This window comes from Leptodactylus fuscus, chromosome 4 (assembly GCF_031893055.1).
Source record: "Leptodactylus fuscus isolate aLepFus1 chromosome 4, aLepFus1.hap2, whole genome shotgun sequence".
Lineage (NCBI taxonomy): Eukaryota > Metazoa > Chordata > Amphibia > Anura > Leptodactylidae > Leptodactylus > Leptodactylus fuscus.
In genome coordinates this window covers 207,852,101-207,865,544 of record NC_134268.1, presented here as the reverse complement: position 1 = coordinate 207,865,544, position 13,444 = coordinate 207,852,101, and the positions used below count along the sequence as shown (strand labels likewise).

General features: G+C 46.7%; 1 protein-coding gene across 1 annotated transcript in view; it reads left to right on the top strand.

Annotated features, from left to right (window-relative positions):
- The window catches only part of LOC142200939 (macrophage mannose receptor 1-like), a 71,677-nt gene that overhangs the window by 4,478 nt on the left and 53,755 nt on the right, over nt 1–13,444 (top strand). Inside the window, exons 3-4 of the mRNA XM_075271686.1 lie at nt 1,141–1,311; nt 4,752–4,913. Of these exons, the coding sequence (XP_075127787.1) occupies nt 1,141–1,311; nt 4,752–4,913 (333 nt within the window). The remainder of the gene's footprint in view (nt 1–1,140; nt 1,312–4,751; nt 4,914–13,444) is intronic.

The window sequence follows — 13,444 nt, the reverse complement described above, 5'->3', positions numbered from 1 at the left end:
CATGGGGGTGAGATGATTGCAACTCGCTCACAACAGCATGGAGGACTTCACAGGCAGCGTCAGCTTTAGCAGAGGGGGGCACATATGCAGCTAGTACGATAACATGTGATAGTTCCCTTGGCAGGTAATAAGGTCTCATGCCCACGGCTAGCAGTTCAATATCTTTTTCACACGATTGTTTCTTAACTACAATATGTCCTGGATTACACCATCTCTCATTCATAAATATTGCAAGCCCTCCTCCCTTTCGCTTACCGCTCTCCAGCGTCCGGTCTGCACGAAGAAGTTTGAAGCCCTCCAAGGAGGCGAGTGTGTCCGGAGTGATTTCAGTAAGCCAAGTCTCTGTAAACAGCATCATACTGCACTCACGAAACTCTTGTTGATGCCTGGTCAGTGCTGTCAGTTCTTCCATCTTTTTCAGAATTGATCTCACATTCCCCATAATGATGGCTGTATAACTCTATATATTGAAAGCTCAGCTTCTCTTCTCTGTCATATAACCCTATATATCACAGAGCTCAGCTTCTCTCCTCTATCATATAACCCTTTATATCACAGAGCTCAGCCTCTCTCCTCTATCATATAACCCTATATATCACAGAGCTCAGCTTCTCTCCTCTATCCTATAACCCTATATATCACAGAGCTCAGCTTCTCTCTTCTATCATATAACCCTATATATGACAGAGCTCAGCTTCTCTCCTCTATCATATAACCCTATATATGACAGAGCTCAGCTTCTCTCCTCTATCATATAACCCTATATATCACAGAGCTCAGCTTCTCTCCTCTATCATATAACCCTATATATCACAGAGCTCAGCTTCTCTCCTCTATCATATAACCCTATATATCACAGAGATCAGCTTCTCTCCTCTGTCATATAACACTATATATATTGGAGCTCAGCTTCTCTCCCTTATTTTAACCCCACACATTGCAGCCAAATTTACATTTTTCATTGTAGTTTTTCATCTTTTGTTATTACTAGTAGCTCCATCTTACTGTAGATAAGCTCTACAAGATCACAATTATTCCAGAATCAAATGTCTAGCTGTGCTAAATCCGTCATGCCTTGTATATATCACAATTAATGATAATTCTACCATGAGGACAATGATATAATTTGTTTTTCCACAGAAATATACACTCTGAGGGGGAATAGTAATGGTCGGCCCTGCAAGTTCCCTTTCAAGTACAACAAGGTTTATGTAGACTGTACAAGTGATGGACGATCTGATGGAAGACCCTGGTGCTCTACAACCTCAGATTATGACACCGACCAGCTGTATGGATTTTGTCCATGTACATGTAAGTGTAATAGTCATTTACATTGACACCGTTGCCTCTTACAGATGTCTCCTTCCTTACCTTTCCTCTAGGCTGGATGTGTTAAAATATTTTTTCACAAGATGATAAACTTTTCAGCCTGATTTTCTGATACTCTGTCACAACAAGATGTCTATGCGATAAGTGGCTATTTACGGCCTCCCAGTGGTTGTAAAGTGAGTTGAAGTAAATCTAGGACAAAAGTGAATATTATGAGGAATTGACCAGATGCCACCCATTAAACTAGTGCTGGGACCAGTCTGTGAGAGGTCTCACCTGTCCATTATGGTTCCTCAGATCTGCTAGTACACAGCACTGTTCACACATTGTAACCACTCACATTAGTTCCTGACATAGATGGACTGACAATATAATGTACACATTTTAGACATAAAGGACAAAAACTCATATGGAGTAGAAAACATTACTTGTCTCATGCTACATTTACTAATGATAACCAGCAATATAAGGGTAAGTTCACACAGATGAATTAGAGGAAGTCTTCTGCCACAAATTCCTCTCCAAATACCAGCCCTGGGGATCCCACAGCAGAATGCCAAAGTAGAGTCACAGATTATCCTAAAACACAATGGCACAGACTCATGTACCTCTGCTGTAATCCGATGGTTTGATAGAAATCTATTGGTGACCGAAATGTCACATCAATTTTTCTGGATTGCTTAATAAACTTGCCTGAAAAAAAGTTGAGTGTTGAATTTTTTGATGTTGCATTAATTGGAGTCCTATTCAGGCATCTCATTTTCTTTGGAGTGCCATGTAGAATACTTTAGCACAATGGAACTAATGAGCGTGAGTTTTGCTTTATGTGTCCTGAAAAATAAGGGCCAGTTCACACGGAGTTAACGGGCACGCATTCTGGCATGTATACACGTGTCAGAATGTGAGCACTCATTCATTTCAATGTGTCATTACGGGAGTATAACGCACGTAATTTTGCATCCGCATACGCCCGTAACAACACATTGAAATGAATGAGATTTTGTTTTGAGCGCTCACATTCTGACACGTGTATACGTGCCAGAATGCGCGCCCGTTAACTCCGTGTGAATTGGCCCTAAAAGTGTTTGACTCCCATTGGAAACCATAAGAATAAGATTCCAGCTGGAATTTGGAATTCATTTTAGAGGTGGGACCAGTGCCGTAACTACCGCCGTAGCAGCAGAGGCAGCTGCCACAGGGCCCGGCACGTCAGGGGGCCCGGGCCCCCGACGTGTCAATTTGAAAAAAAAAATTTTTTTTTTTACTTATGAAAGATCGCCCCCCCTCCTCTCTGGTGGTCCAGTCTTACCGGCGGTACTGTGAGTGACCTATTTTGTTAGCCTTTGTGGGGTGTTCGCTTTCCACCCCACGAAGGCCTGAACAGGACCTTACACAATGTCTACTCCCTCAGCGTGTGTCCTGACGTTGGGGGTGGAGACTTATTTTGCAAGAAGAAGCGGGAGAATCCATGTTTAGAAGCGTGGAGCACTTGTGAAGACACAGGTGAGCGCTGGCAGTCAGGACAGGAGTGCTGGGCGCTTGTAAAGACAGGTGCACTTAGCGCTGGTGAAGACATCGCTTTACGCTTGCTGTGTGGTGGTGATGGTGTCCATGTTGTCCACCATGAGTAACAGTGTTTTTTTATGTTTTTCTCCCCCTGGGTCTCTGATTATTATACTCTGGGGTCTGAAAAGACCCCAGAGTATAAAAATTGTTTATGGGTGTCCACAGTGGGGCAGTGTGTGCAGGGGCCACTATGGGGGATAATACTGTGTGCAGGAGCCACTCTGGGGCATAATACTGTGTGCAGGGGCCACTATGGGGGATAATACTGTGTGCAGGAGCCACTATGGGGGATAATACTGTGTGCAGGAGCCACTCTGGGGCATAATACTGTGTGCAGGGGCCACTAAGGGACATAATACTGAGTGCAGGGGCCACTAAGGGACATAATACTGAGTGCAGGGGCCACTAAGGGACATAATACTGAGTGCAGGGGCCACTAAGGGACATAATACTATGTGCAGGGGCCACTATGGGGGATAATATTGTGTGCAGGGGCCACTATGGGGCATAATACTGTGTGCAGGGGCCACTATGGGGGATAATACTGTGTGGAGGGGCCACTAAGCGACATAATACTGTGTGCAGGGGCCACTATGGGGGATAATACTGTGTTGGGGGGCCACTAAGGGACATAATAGTGTGTGCAAGGGCCACTAAGGGACATAATACTGTGTGAAGGCCACTAAGGGACATAATACTGTGTTGGGGGGCCACTAAGGGACATAATACTGTGTGCAGGGGCCACTATGGGACATAATACTGTGTGCAGGGGCCACTAAGGGGCATAATAGAGCGCACAGGAATGCGTAGGAGGGGGTCTGTTGAGGTCTTCGGTGTTGGTCGAGGTTGGGGGACTGCCCCATGTCAAAAGTTCGCCACAGGGCCCCGCCATTCCTAGTTACGTACTGGGTGGGACCCACCAATCAGCTCCAAATTCCACTGTGTGAACAGCCCCTAACACCCAAATTAGAAAATATGTCATTTTCTAGACCAGGCCAGAAAGAAGGAAGTATTAACATGCACCACCAGCCTCCACAGGAATGTGAATATCTAGAAATTTCAACATAGCATCATTGAAGTACAGCATATAGAATGTAATGTAAAGTAGTGTTAATGCAGGATGTATGTGTTTTATGACAGTTTAAATGAATTGCAAATAATTGGCAGTAAAATGTCTCAGATTATTCCAGTAAAAGTAATGAAGTACAGGACCCTGCCCCACAGAAAAAGGGGTGGTATGGATGTCACAGAAGACACTTATCTGTGTGCAGTTTAGCTATTCTATGTTATCTAGGTCTCAAGCAGTGCAATAACACTGTCAATAAATCTCCCGCCCCTGCTCATGCTATCCTAGTCTACACAGTAAAGCTGACCTACAGAAATCAGGAAGTGTCAACCTATGATGAAAACTTTAAGGCCGGGGCCCCATGGGCCAGAAATGTAGCGTTTTACATAAAATTTTACAGTACTTACAAAGTGGATGGAATTCATGCGAATCCCATCCCCACTTTGTGTAAAAAATCGCAGCGCAGACACGCTGCAATTTCCAAAACTTTGTGGTTTTGAAAATTGCAGCACGTCAATTATATCTACAGAAAAACCGGCAGCTTCCCCGTAGATAAATTGGAACAGAAAGTCCGCGGAGGAAAACTCCATGGACTTTCTGTTCAAAGCGCTGCAGGAAGAACCGCGATGCGTTTCCGGCCTGTGGGGCCTTAGCCTAACAGGCATTAAGAAAACTGAAATATTACTGGAGGATTTTAATTGTAAGATCATCAATAGTAAATAAATAACCTGATTTCTATAATTCACCATTTTCGGATTATCGTCTCTTTAATACACATTTATCTTCTCAGCTACATCTAAGGACTTGTGGACAGCAGATCCTGTTACTGGCGACAACTATCAGATTAACTCCGAGTCAGCCCTCACTTGGTACCAAGCCAGAAGAAGCTGCCAGCAACAAGACGCAGAACTGCTGAGTATAACTGAACTACACGAACAATCATTCATTGCAGGTAAGAACCGAGGTAGAGAAGAATCAGAAGGGACACGTCAGAGATCTACAGGAATTAGGACAATAGTATGATATGTATGATGAATGTGGAGTCACAGATTATCTAATCCCATTCTTTACAGGAGATCAGATTATCTTCATACACTGGAGCCCCCATTTCTCTGCTTTTATCCCCAAAAAATTCCCATGGTCTTACTACAGTCTGTATGATCACAAACATAGACATAGACATAGAATGCGAATATAGTAACAAGGCCCCAATCTACAATGTGCCATGTATAATACTGCTGAATTTTGGTGTAACATAAATTGCACAGTAGTCTGACTTTTTGGGATTATTTGCAAAAAATAACTGTTGCTTCCATATGTGGCAGACTGCCCTTAGGCCCATTCACTATTACTCACTTGTGGCTAATGTTGCACCATTAAAATTATACCCATAGACTGAACCAACATTATCATGTCCAGCATATCCAGATATGGTAACGGTATAGCTAGAAATAAATGGTTTTATTATAGGTTACACTGAGGGTTGTAATGTAAGTAGGGTTGAGCGATCGGGATTGGAAAAGATTTGCGATTGAGTACATTTCACAATCGCGATCGGAATTCCGATCCCGATCTTTTTAGGCAGGGTCAAGGTCAGAGGTTATTTCCCACAATGCTTTGAACTGGCCAAGCATTGTGAGAAAAGCTAACAATGTTAGCTAGGTCCCATAGGAATGAATGGATGCAGCCGGCACACAGCCTGTGCCGGCGTCCGGCTGCTTAACCCCTGCTAGCCTGTGCTAGCATACCATACAGGCCCGAAGCCTGTGCTAGGAGTAACAGGCTGTTTCCATACAGGCCAAAAGCCTGTGCTAGCAGTAACATGCTGTTACCATACGGGCCCAAAGCCTGTGCTAGCAGTATCAGGCTGTTACCATCATACGAGCCCAAAGCCTGTGCTAGCAGTATCAGGCTGTTACCATCATACAGGCTCAAAGCCTGTGCTAGCAGTAAAATTATTGTTACCATACAGGTCCAAAGCCTGTTCTAGCAGTAACCTTTACGGTACTGCTAGCACAGGCATTGGGCCTGTATGGTAATAACCCAGACCACGTGACATCTGGGACATTACTATATAGGCCCAAAACCTGCTAGGATTAATATCGGATCCCAGAGAGGTGAGTCTGAAAAGACTCCCAAGTATAATAATAGCAGCAGTGGCTTCACGGCCTGGGCCTGCTCACAGCTGCCCCCGCTTCCCCATCTATTATAGGACGCGGAGGGCGGCATGGGTAGGTTGGTATATAGGCCACTACCGGCTGGGGATACTCAAGCCGGTAGAAGCCTATCATAAAACAAAAAAAAAGTATATTACTTACCGACCTCGTCGCTGCGGCCACTGCCTTTTCTTTTCAGCCAGCAATGAGATTTCTACGTGTCAGCCTAGACAACGTGATGAGCGCAGAAGAAGAACGCTCAGGTTGTTTTCAGAGCGGCCTTCTCCTACGCTAGTTTAGAAAAAAAAAAAGTAGAAAAATGCTGCAGCTGCCGCCCCCTCCGGAGTGCCGCCAGAGGTCACCGCCTCACCTTGCCTCATTAGAGGTGCGGCCCTGAATACTATATTTTATTTTAAATATGATTTTTATTGAAAAGAAGAAAGCTTTTGCAATATAATAAAAAAGCAACTACAAATATAAAAAGAATCGGCATAAGTCCAAATAGTACAAAAGGAATTGTAAGCTGGGAGGTCGGGCTGCAATCCAAAAACACGGATGACACAAACAGGACCAAACATACAAAGACCAAAGGACCAGATATACAAACGCTACAAAGACACCAATTCTACGAGAAGACAAGAAAGGGATGAAAGGGAGAACAACCAAAAGGGAGCAGGAAAGAAACAAGAAAAAGAGAAATAGGGGAGGCGGAATAGGAACAGCAAAGGACAAGAAAACCAAACAATAACATAAACAACAAAACCACATACCTGAATACAATACCAGAGAAACACAAAATACATCCAAAAAAAAAATAGAATAAAATAAAATAAAATAAAGCCACCTGGGATAACAACATAATAGGTAAGTAGTAATAAGTAATCAAGGGGTCCCCATGGGAGCGGCCTGAGGCCGAGGAGGAAGAACACCATTATTAGACTCCACATACGAAATCCAGAGAGACCACTGGGATCGAAACTTGGCGTAAGTATGGTTTTTATTAGACAACAGACGTTCCAGGGTACATGCCAAGTTCACATGGTGAAATAGTTCAGCTAAGGTCAAACAGAGAGCGGACTTCCACTGACGAGCGATCATGGCCCGAGCTGCGAGCACGATCTGCCCCAAAACGACCTGCATATCCGAGGGAAAGCTACCGATATCCAAGAAACAAAGGACGAGACCAGGGGAAGGACTGATATCTAAACCAGCAATGGCGGACATGAAATGAAATACCGCTATCCAGAAGGTTTGTACCGGTGGACAGTCTCACCACAAGTGCAAGAATGAACCTACTTGGCCGCACCCCCTCCAGCAGAGTCTGGAACAAGAAGGATCAATATGCGCCATTTGGACCGGAGTCCTATACCACCTCAGCATGATTTTCAAAGCCGTTTCCCAATGTGCTGCCCCCTTAGATACACGTTTAACAAACCCAGCTGCCGTATACCAATCCGACAGAGGGATGGTTCTGGCAAGATCCGCCTCCCAACGGAGCAGGTGAAGAGGCTTGACCCGCTCCGGGGGAACCGAGAAAAAGCCGTAAAACACAGATAACCCACCTCTAACAGGCGAGGACCTATTCCACAGTTTTAAGGCTAGCCTGGGAAAGGTCAATCTAGAGGGCTCATAGGATTGAAAAAAATGACGCAGCTGCAAATATTTAAAGAAATCCGTCTTAGGGAGCTGGAACTCTTCCTGTAACATGGAGAACAACTTAAGCCCGTCATCAGTATACAGATGAGCAACTTTGTAGAGACCCCTAGAGACCCATCCACGGAGTCGCAGCTGGGGCAGAAAAGAGGTTAAATATAGTACGGGTAGCTTTGATAAAGGGACCAGATCTTCTCTGGAGGTATATGACAAAAAATAACGCCAAGCAGACACTGTGGCCCTAATACTCAGTAAGGGAGGGGAAGTAATGGGCGGACTTGAATCCTTAGGGCGTAAAATACTCATAAGCGGGGCATCCAGAAGGTATTCCTCAATTTCGGCCCAACGCCATTTAGAAGTCTCATCCCACCCGACCTTAAGTTGATCTAGGACAGACGCCATATAATATTTTTTAACATCTGGGACACCCGCACCCCCATGGGACCAGGGGCGCGTCATCACCTTAAGTCGGACCCTGGATCTCTTACCCTCCCAAATATAGTTGGAAAGAATAGACTGAAGCTTCGTAAAATATGAGTCAGGGAGGGGGATAGCGACTGTACGGAATATATACAAGATTAAGGGTAACACCATCATTTTAACAATGGCAATTCTGCTAGCCCAAGACAACATCGGCTGTGAGAAAGAGGCAAGAAGGGAAGTAACTTTGGTCAGAAGGGGAATGTAATTGGCAGAGAACAGGTCAGAACTAGGGGCCGTCAGGGAGATGCCAAGATAAGTTACACGGGAGTCATTCCATTGGTAGGGGAATTGAGAACTGAGATCCCGTCTCAACGAGGGGGAGATGAGAACAGGCAATATCTGTGATTTGGAGGAATTTACCTTATAATAAGAAACTTTACCAAATCCCTCTAGGACCGCCGTAACAGCACTCAAGGAGGAACCAGGGGAAGTCAGGGCCAGTATGACATCATCAGCATATAGACCGATTTTATGCTGCTGGCGACCCACAGTAATACCCTCAATATTTCCCGCCGACCGAATGGACTCCGCCAGGGGTTCCATCACCAGCGCAAAGATAATAGGGGAAAGAGGACAACCCTGGCGGGTACCATTCGAGATCCGAAAGGGCTCAGACAAGAAGCCCGATGAGAGCACACGAGCCGACGGGTGGGAGTACAGAGCCAGAATAGCAGATTTAAAAACTGACCCCATACCAAACTTATCCAAAAGGCTGTCTAAGTAACCCCAATGGACCCTATCAAAAGCCTTCTCAGCATCCAAAGCCAGAAGCAAAGAAGGCGTACCATCTCTTTCGGCTTTCTGAACAAGGTCTATGAACCTCCGTGTGCCGTCTGGCGCCTGCCTACCAAATACAAAACCTACCTGGTCGGGACTAACTAACTGGGGGAGTAGGAGGAGCAACCGCTCAGCAAGGATTTTAGCGTACAGTTTGATATCCGTGTTCAGGAGGGAAATAGGTCTAAAATTAGCCGGGACAGTGGGAGATTTGCCGGGTTTAGGGATGGTCACTATAGTAGCCGACAACATTTCCTCCGGGAAGCATTGCTCCTCCGCCGCCTTTCTGAACACAGCTAAAAGATATCTGCGTATTTCTTGTAGTAAATCCCTGAAAAGCCGTCAGGGCCAGGAGATTTTAGCGGTTTCAATGAGGCTATAGCTTCCGTAACTTCAAATAAAGTGATAGGCGAGGCTAGGGAGGCAGACTGCGTGGGGGAAAGGCGGGGCAGGGCCACAGAATCTAAGAATCTATCAATTTCTTCCTTAGATGGTTGGTACGTCTGGGGATCATCCCTAAGATTGTATAACGACTTATAATATAAACGAAACTGCTCTGCAATAAGGCGGGGGTCAATTACCTTAGTACCCGAGTCATCCACGAGGTGGGCAATACGGGTTTTGGGGCGCGACTGTTTGATTTTTCTGGCCAAAAAGGCACTAGCCCTACTATTGTGCACATAGGCCTGACATTGAAAACGCTTAAAAGCTAAGTCCTGTTGACAAGCCAGAAGGCCCTGCAATCGGAGTTGACATTGCCTAATCTCCGCAGAGACAGTGGGAGTAGGGTTAAGCTTATTAATTGTGGAGAGGGAGGATAGGGAGCGAAGTGCAGCATCTATGTCTTTAGATCGTTCCTTTTTGGCCCTCGCGCACGCCTGAATAAGCATCCCTCGCATATATGCCTTATGGGCATTCCAGAGCACATGAGGATCTGACACGGAGGGGGAGTTGAGGGAAAAATATTCCCTCAGGGCCTCACGGAGGTGCTCACCATAGGAGGGATGATCTAGGATATACTCATTCAAGCGCCACTGGGTAGGCATAGCAGTGGAAAATTTCTCATGTAGAGAGAGGGACACCGGAGCATGATCAGTCCAGGTGATCAGCCCAATATCCGTAGATTCCGCCTGCATCAGCCCAATTTTATCAGTGAGAAAAAAGTCAATACGGGAATAAGAGGAGGACGAAGAAGAGAAATAACTATAATCTCGTTCCCCGCCATGTTGACAACGCCAGACGTCATAAAGGCCCTGATCAATCAAAGAGGAAGACAATATAGGGGAGCATCTCTTGGGGTTGGAGGAGTCTAGAGAATTATCAACTAAACAGTTAAAATCCCCACCGATGATCAACATACCAGTAGCAAAAGTCCGAACCTTAGAGAGCACAGATTTCCAATACTGTGCCTGTGAACGATTCGGGAGATAAACAGTCACTAAAGTATACTTAACATTATTAATAAGGCAATTAAGCCCCAAAAACCGACCCCCGGGATCAACTAAAGTGGATTCAAGGGAAAAAGCCACAGAATCCCGCACAGCAATAAGAACACCCTTACGCTTAGCATTGCAAGAAGCCTGGTATATATGAGGGAAAGAGGGATTAGAGAACTTAGGACTTTTACCAGCACAAAAATGAGTCTCCTGGAGAAAGAGCACATCACAGCGAAGGCGACGGGCCTCTCTCCAGACAGAACTCCGTTTATAGGGGCTATTCAAACCCCTAACATTAAGTGAAGAGATACGGAGTACCATAGTGACAAATCAAAGAAAAATGGCGGAAGACCCAGGTGGCTACACAGGAAAACTAGGATGCATAAAGTATGTGTGAACAGGCATAGTAGGCATACAACATTCCAGGTATGAAACAAGAACAAAGAATACAAACATAACAGCATAGTGTCAAAAAACACCGAATAACCAAAAGTAATCAGCTGGGGGGGGAGAAAAAACAGGTCAGTAACACTCAGCGAGAGTGAGTATTAGAAAGGCACACAGGTCACCTAAAACAAAGGATAAAGTCATAACATTAGGCAAGGCGAGTCAGTCCGCCGAGGCGGCTAACAGATTCACTTACGACCGCCCACCACAGTCCATTCCTTAGTAAGATGAGAAGGCCGCACTGAAGATTCAGGCACAGATGAGTGAGAGTCAGCAGGGGCAAGCTTCCACTTACGGAGGAGGGACATGCCCGCCTCCACATCAGGGACGGAATGGAAAACCCCATTACGGGGAATCAACAGCTTGGTAAGGAAGCCCCAACGGTACCGTATACCCCGGTCCCTGAGGATCTTGGTGATGGGAGCCAGTTCACGTCTAGCCTGCATAGTAGCTGCGGATAAATCAGGGAACAGGGAAATGGATGCAAACGGAGCTGGTAAGGTGCCACATTTCCTGGCTTCCGCTAGAATCGAGTCCTTAACTTGATAGAAGTGGACCCTTGTTAACACATCTCTCGGGACATCCACAGGAGCAGAGTTCGCTTTTGGGATACGATGGGTCCGATCCAGAGTGAGCTCCAGTTGAGTAAGTTGCGGGAGAATTTTCTTAAAGAGACGTTGAACATAGGCCATCAAGTCCTCCGATGCCACATCCTCGGGGACACCACGGATCTTAATATTATTGCGTCTAGACCGATCCTCAGCGTCAGCAGCTTTAATTTTGAGCCATCTGACCTCCGCTTCCAGGGTGTTATGAGCGTCAACCAAATCATTATGAGCAGTCGAAAATTCCTCCATTTTATTCTCAAGATGGTCAGTCCGCTCTCCCAAAGCATCGATATCCTGCCGCAGTTTGCCCACCGCAGAGGAGACAGTCTTGTTAATCCCCGCCTGCAGAAGAACAAGCATCCCTTTCAAGGTATCACACATTACAGGGTCTGAGGAGGCCGGGAAATCAGAAATGTCCGGATGAACAAGATCAGAAGTAGCAACAGAAGCAGGTAGGACATCAGCGACCCGTTTACACACCGGCTCCTTGCCAGACGGAGAACCCTGAGGAGACACAACAAAACTTCTCTTACCGCCATCAGCCAGGAGGGGGAGACGATCAGCCGAGAGAGAGCCCTCTTCAGGCAATGAGTTCACCAGTTCAGACCGTGGAGGCGACTTCGCTGGAGAGCGGGAACCCGTTGGTGAAGATGGCAGCGAATGCGACATGGTGCTCGAGAAGAAGTCAGAGAGCTTCCTAGGGGTTTTGGAGGAGGATGGTTTCTTCCAAGGCATAGTAGAAACAACAGGAAAAATCAGGGATGCAACCGAAGCTGGTAAGGCAGGAGGGCAAGTCTATGCGACAGGGACAAAGTTCGCGGAGCTGTGCAAGAGGTCAGACAGCAGCAAAATCCAACAGGGCGGTAGGGGTCATATAACAAGAAGCCTAACAATCAGCTGAGAGCTGCCAGAGGTGACACTGTTAACGATTTAATCCAACATGGTGAGATAAGTGGCCGGCAGTGGGGACACACAGGCAATTGGAAGTCTACGGGAGCCCAATGTGAGGAGCAGCCCCCGGTGGAGGAGTAGGGGCTCTGCACTCACAGAGGGCTCAACCAGAATAGGCAGGGAGCAGGCCAAGTAATATATAAAGTCCAGTCCAGGTGGCAGGTGAGGAGCCCCCCCTGATGGTGGTGTAGGGGCTCAGCACTCACTTAAAGTAATAACACTCAGGCAGGAGAGCAGGAGACAATGTCCAGAAAAGTCCAGGGGGAAGGAGAGGAGCCCCCCTGATGGTAGTGTAGAGGCTCAACACTCTCCCAACCCCCTTGAAGCCGCAGAGCACTAGCGCTTCACAAAATGGCCACCGCCACTGCCAGTCCCAATGAAGCAATATACAGTCCACACAGCAAGTTCCACACAGGTTAGGAGCAGACACCGGAGGTATCACACAGGGGGCCAGAAGAAGCACCGCTCACCTCCACACAGCAGCCGATGCCAAAGCGCAGGGAAGAAGGACTGGAGCCGGCCGCCGCGATCAACACGAGGGGACCGGAAGTGAAGATGGCGCCGCAGGACAGGCCGGTGAGTAGGCCGCAGAGCCTCCGAGGCCAATAGATCCGGGATGGAGCTGAAAATGGAGATCCAAAACGCACCGCCAGGGTCCAGGGACACACCGCCGGGCGCCACCGACCAGAATCAGGTAGGTAGAAGATAGATGCCGAAAGGAGAAGGCCGCAGATGCCGGGAGCTCCAGCAGACGCGTCCTCTCTCCTTGCCGGCTAGCCACGCCCCCATCGGCCCTGAATACTATACCTCAGTGCTGCAGGTGGGAGCGGGGATACTATACATCAGTGCCATGGGTGGGAGCAGGGGTTACTATGCTGCTCTACTAAAAACTCTTTTTCTGTACCTACAAATTCCCCCTGATGATTTAGTCAGACCTATTATGGTTATGACTTTTGAAACACCGCGTTACTT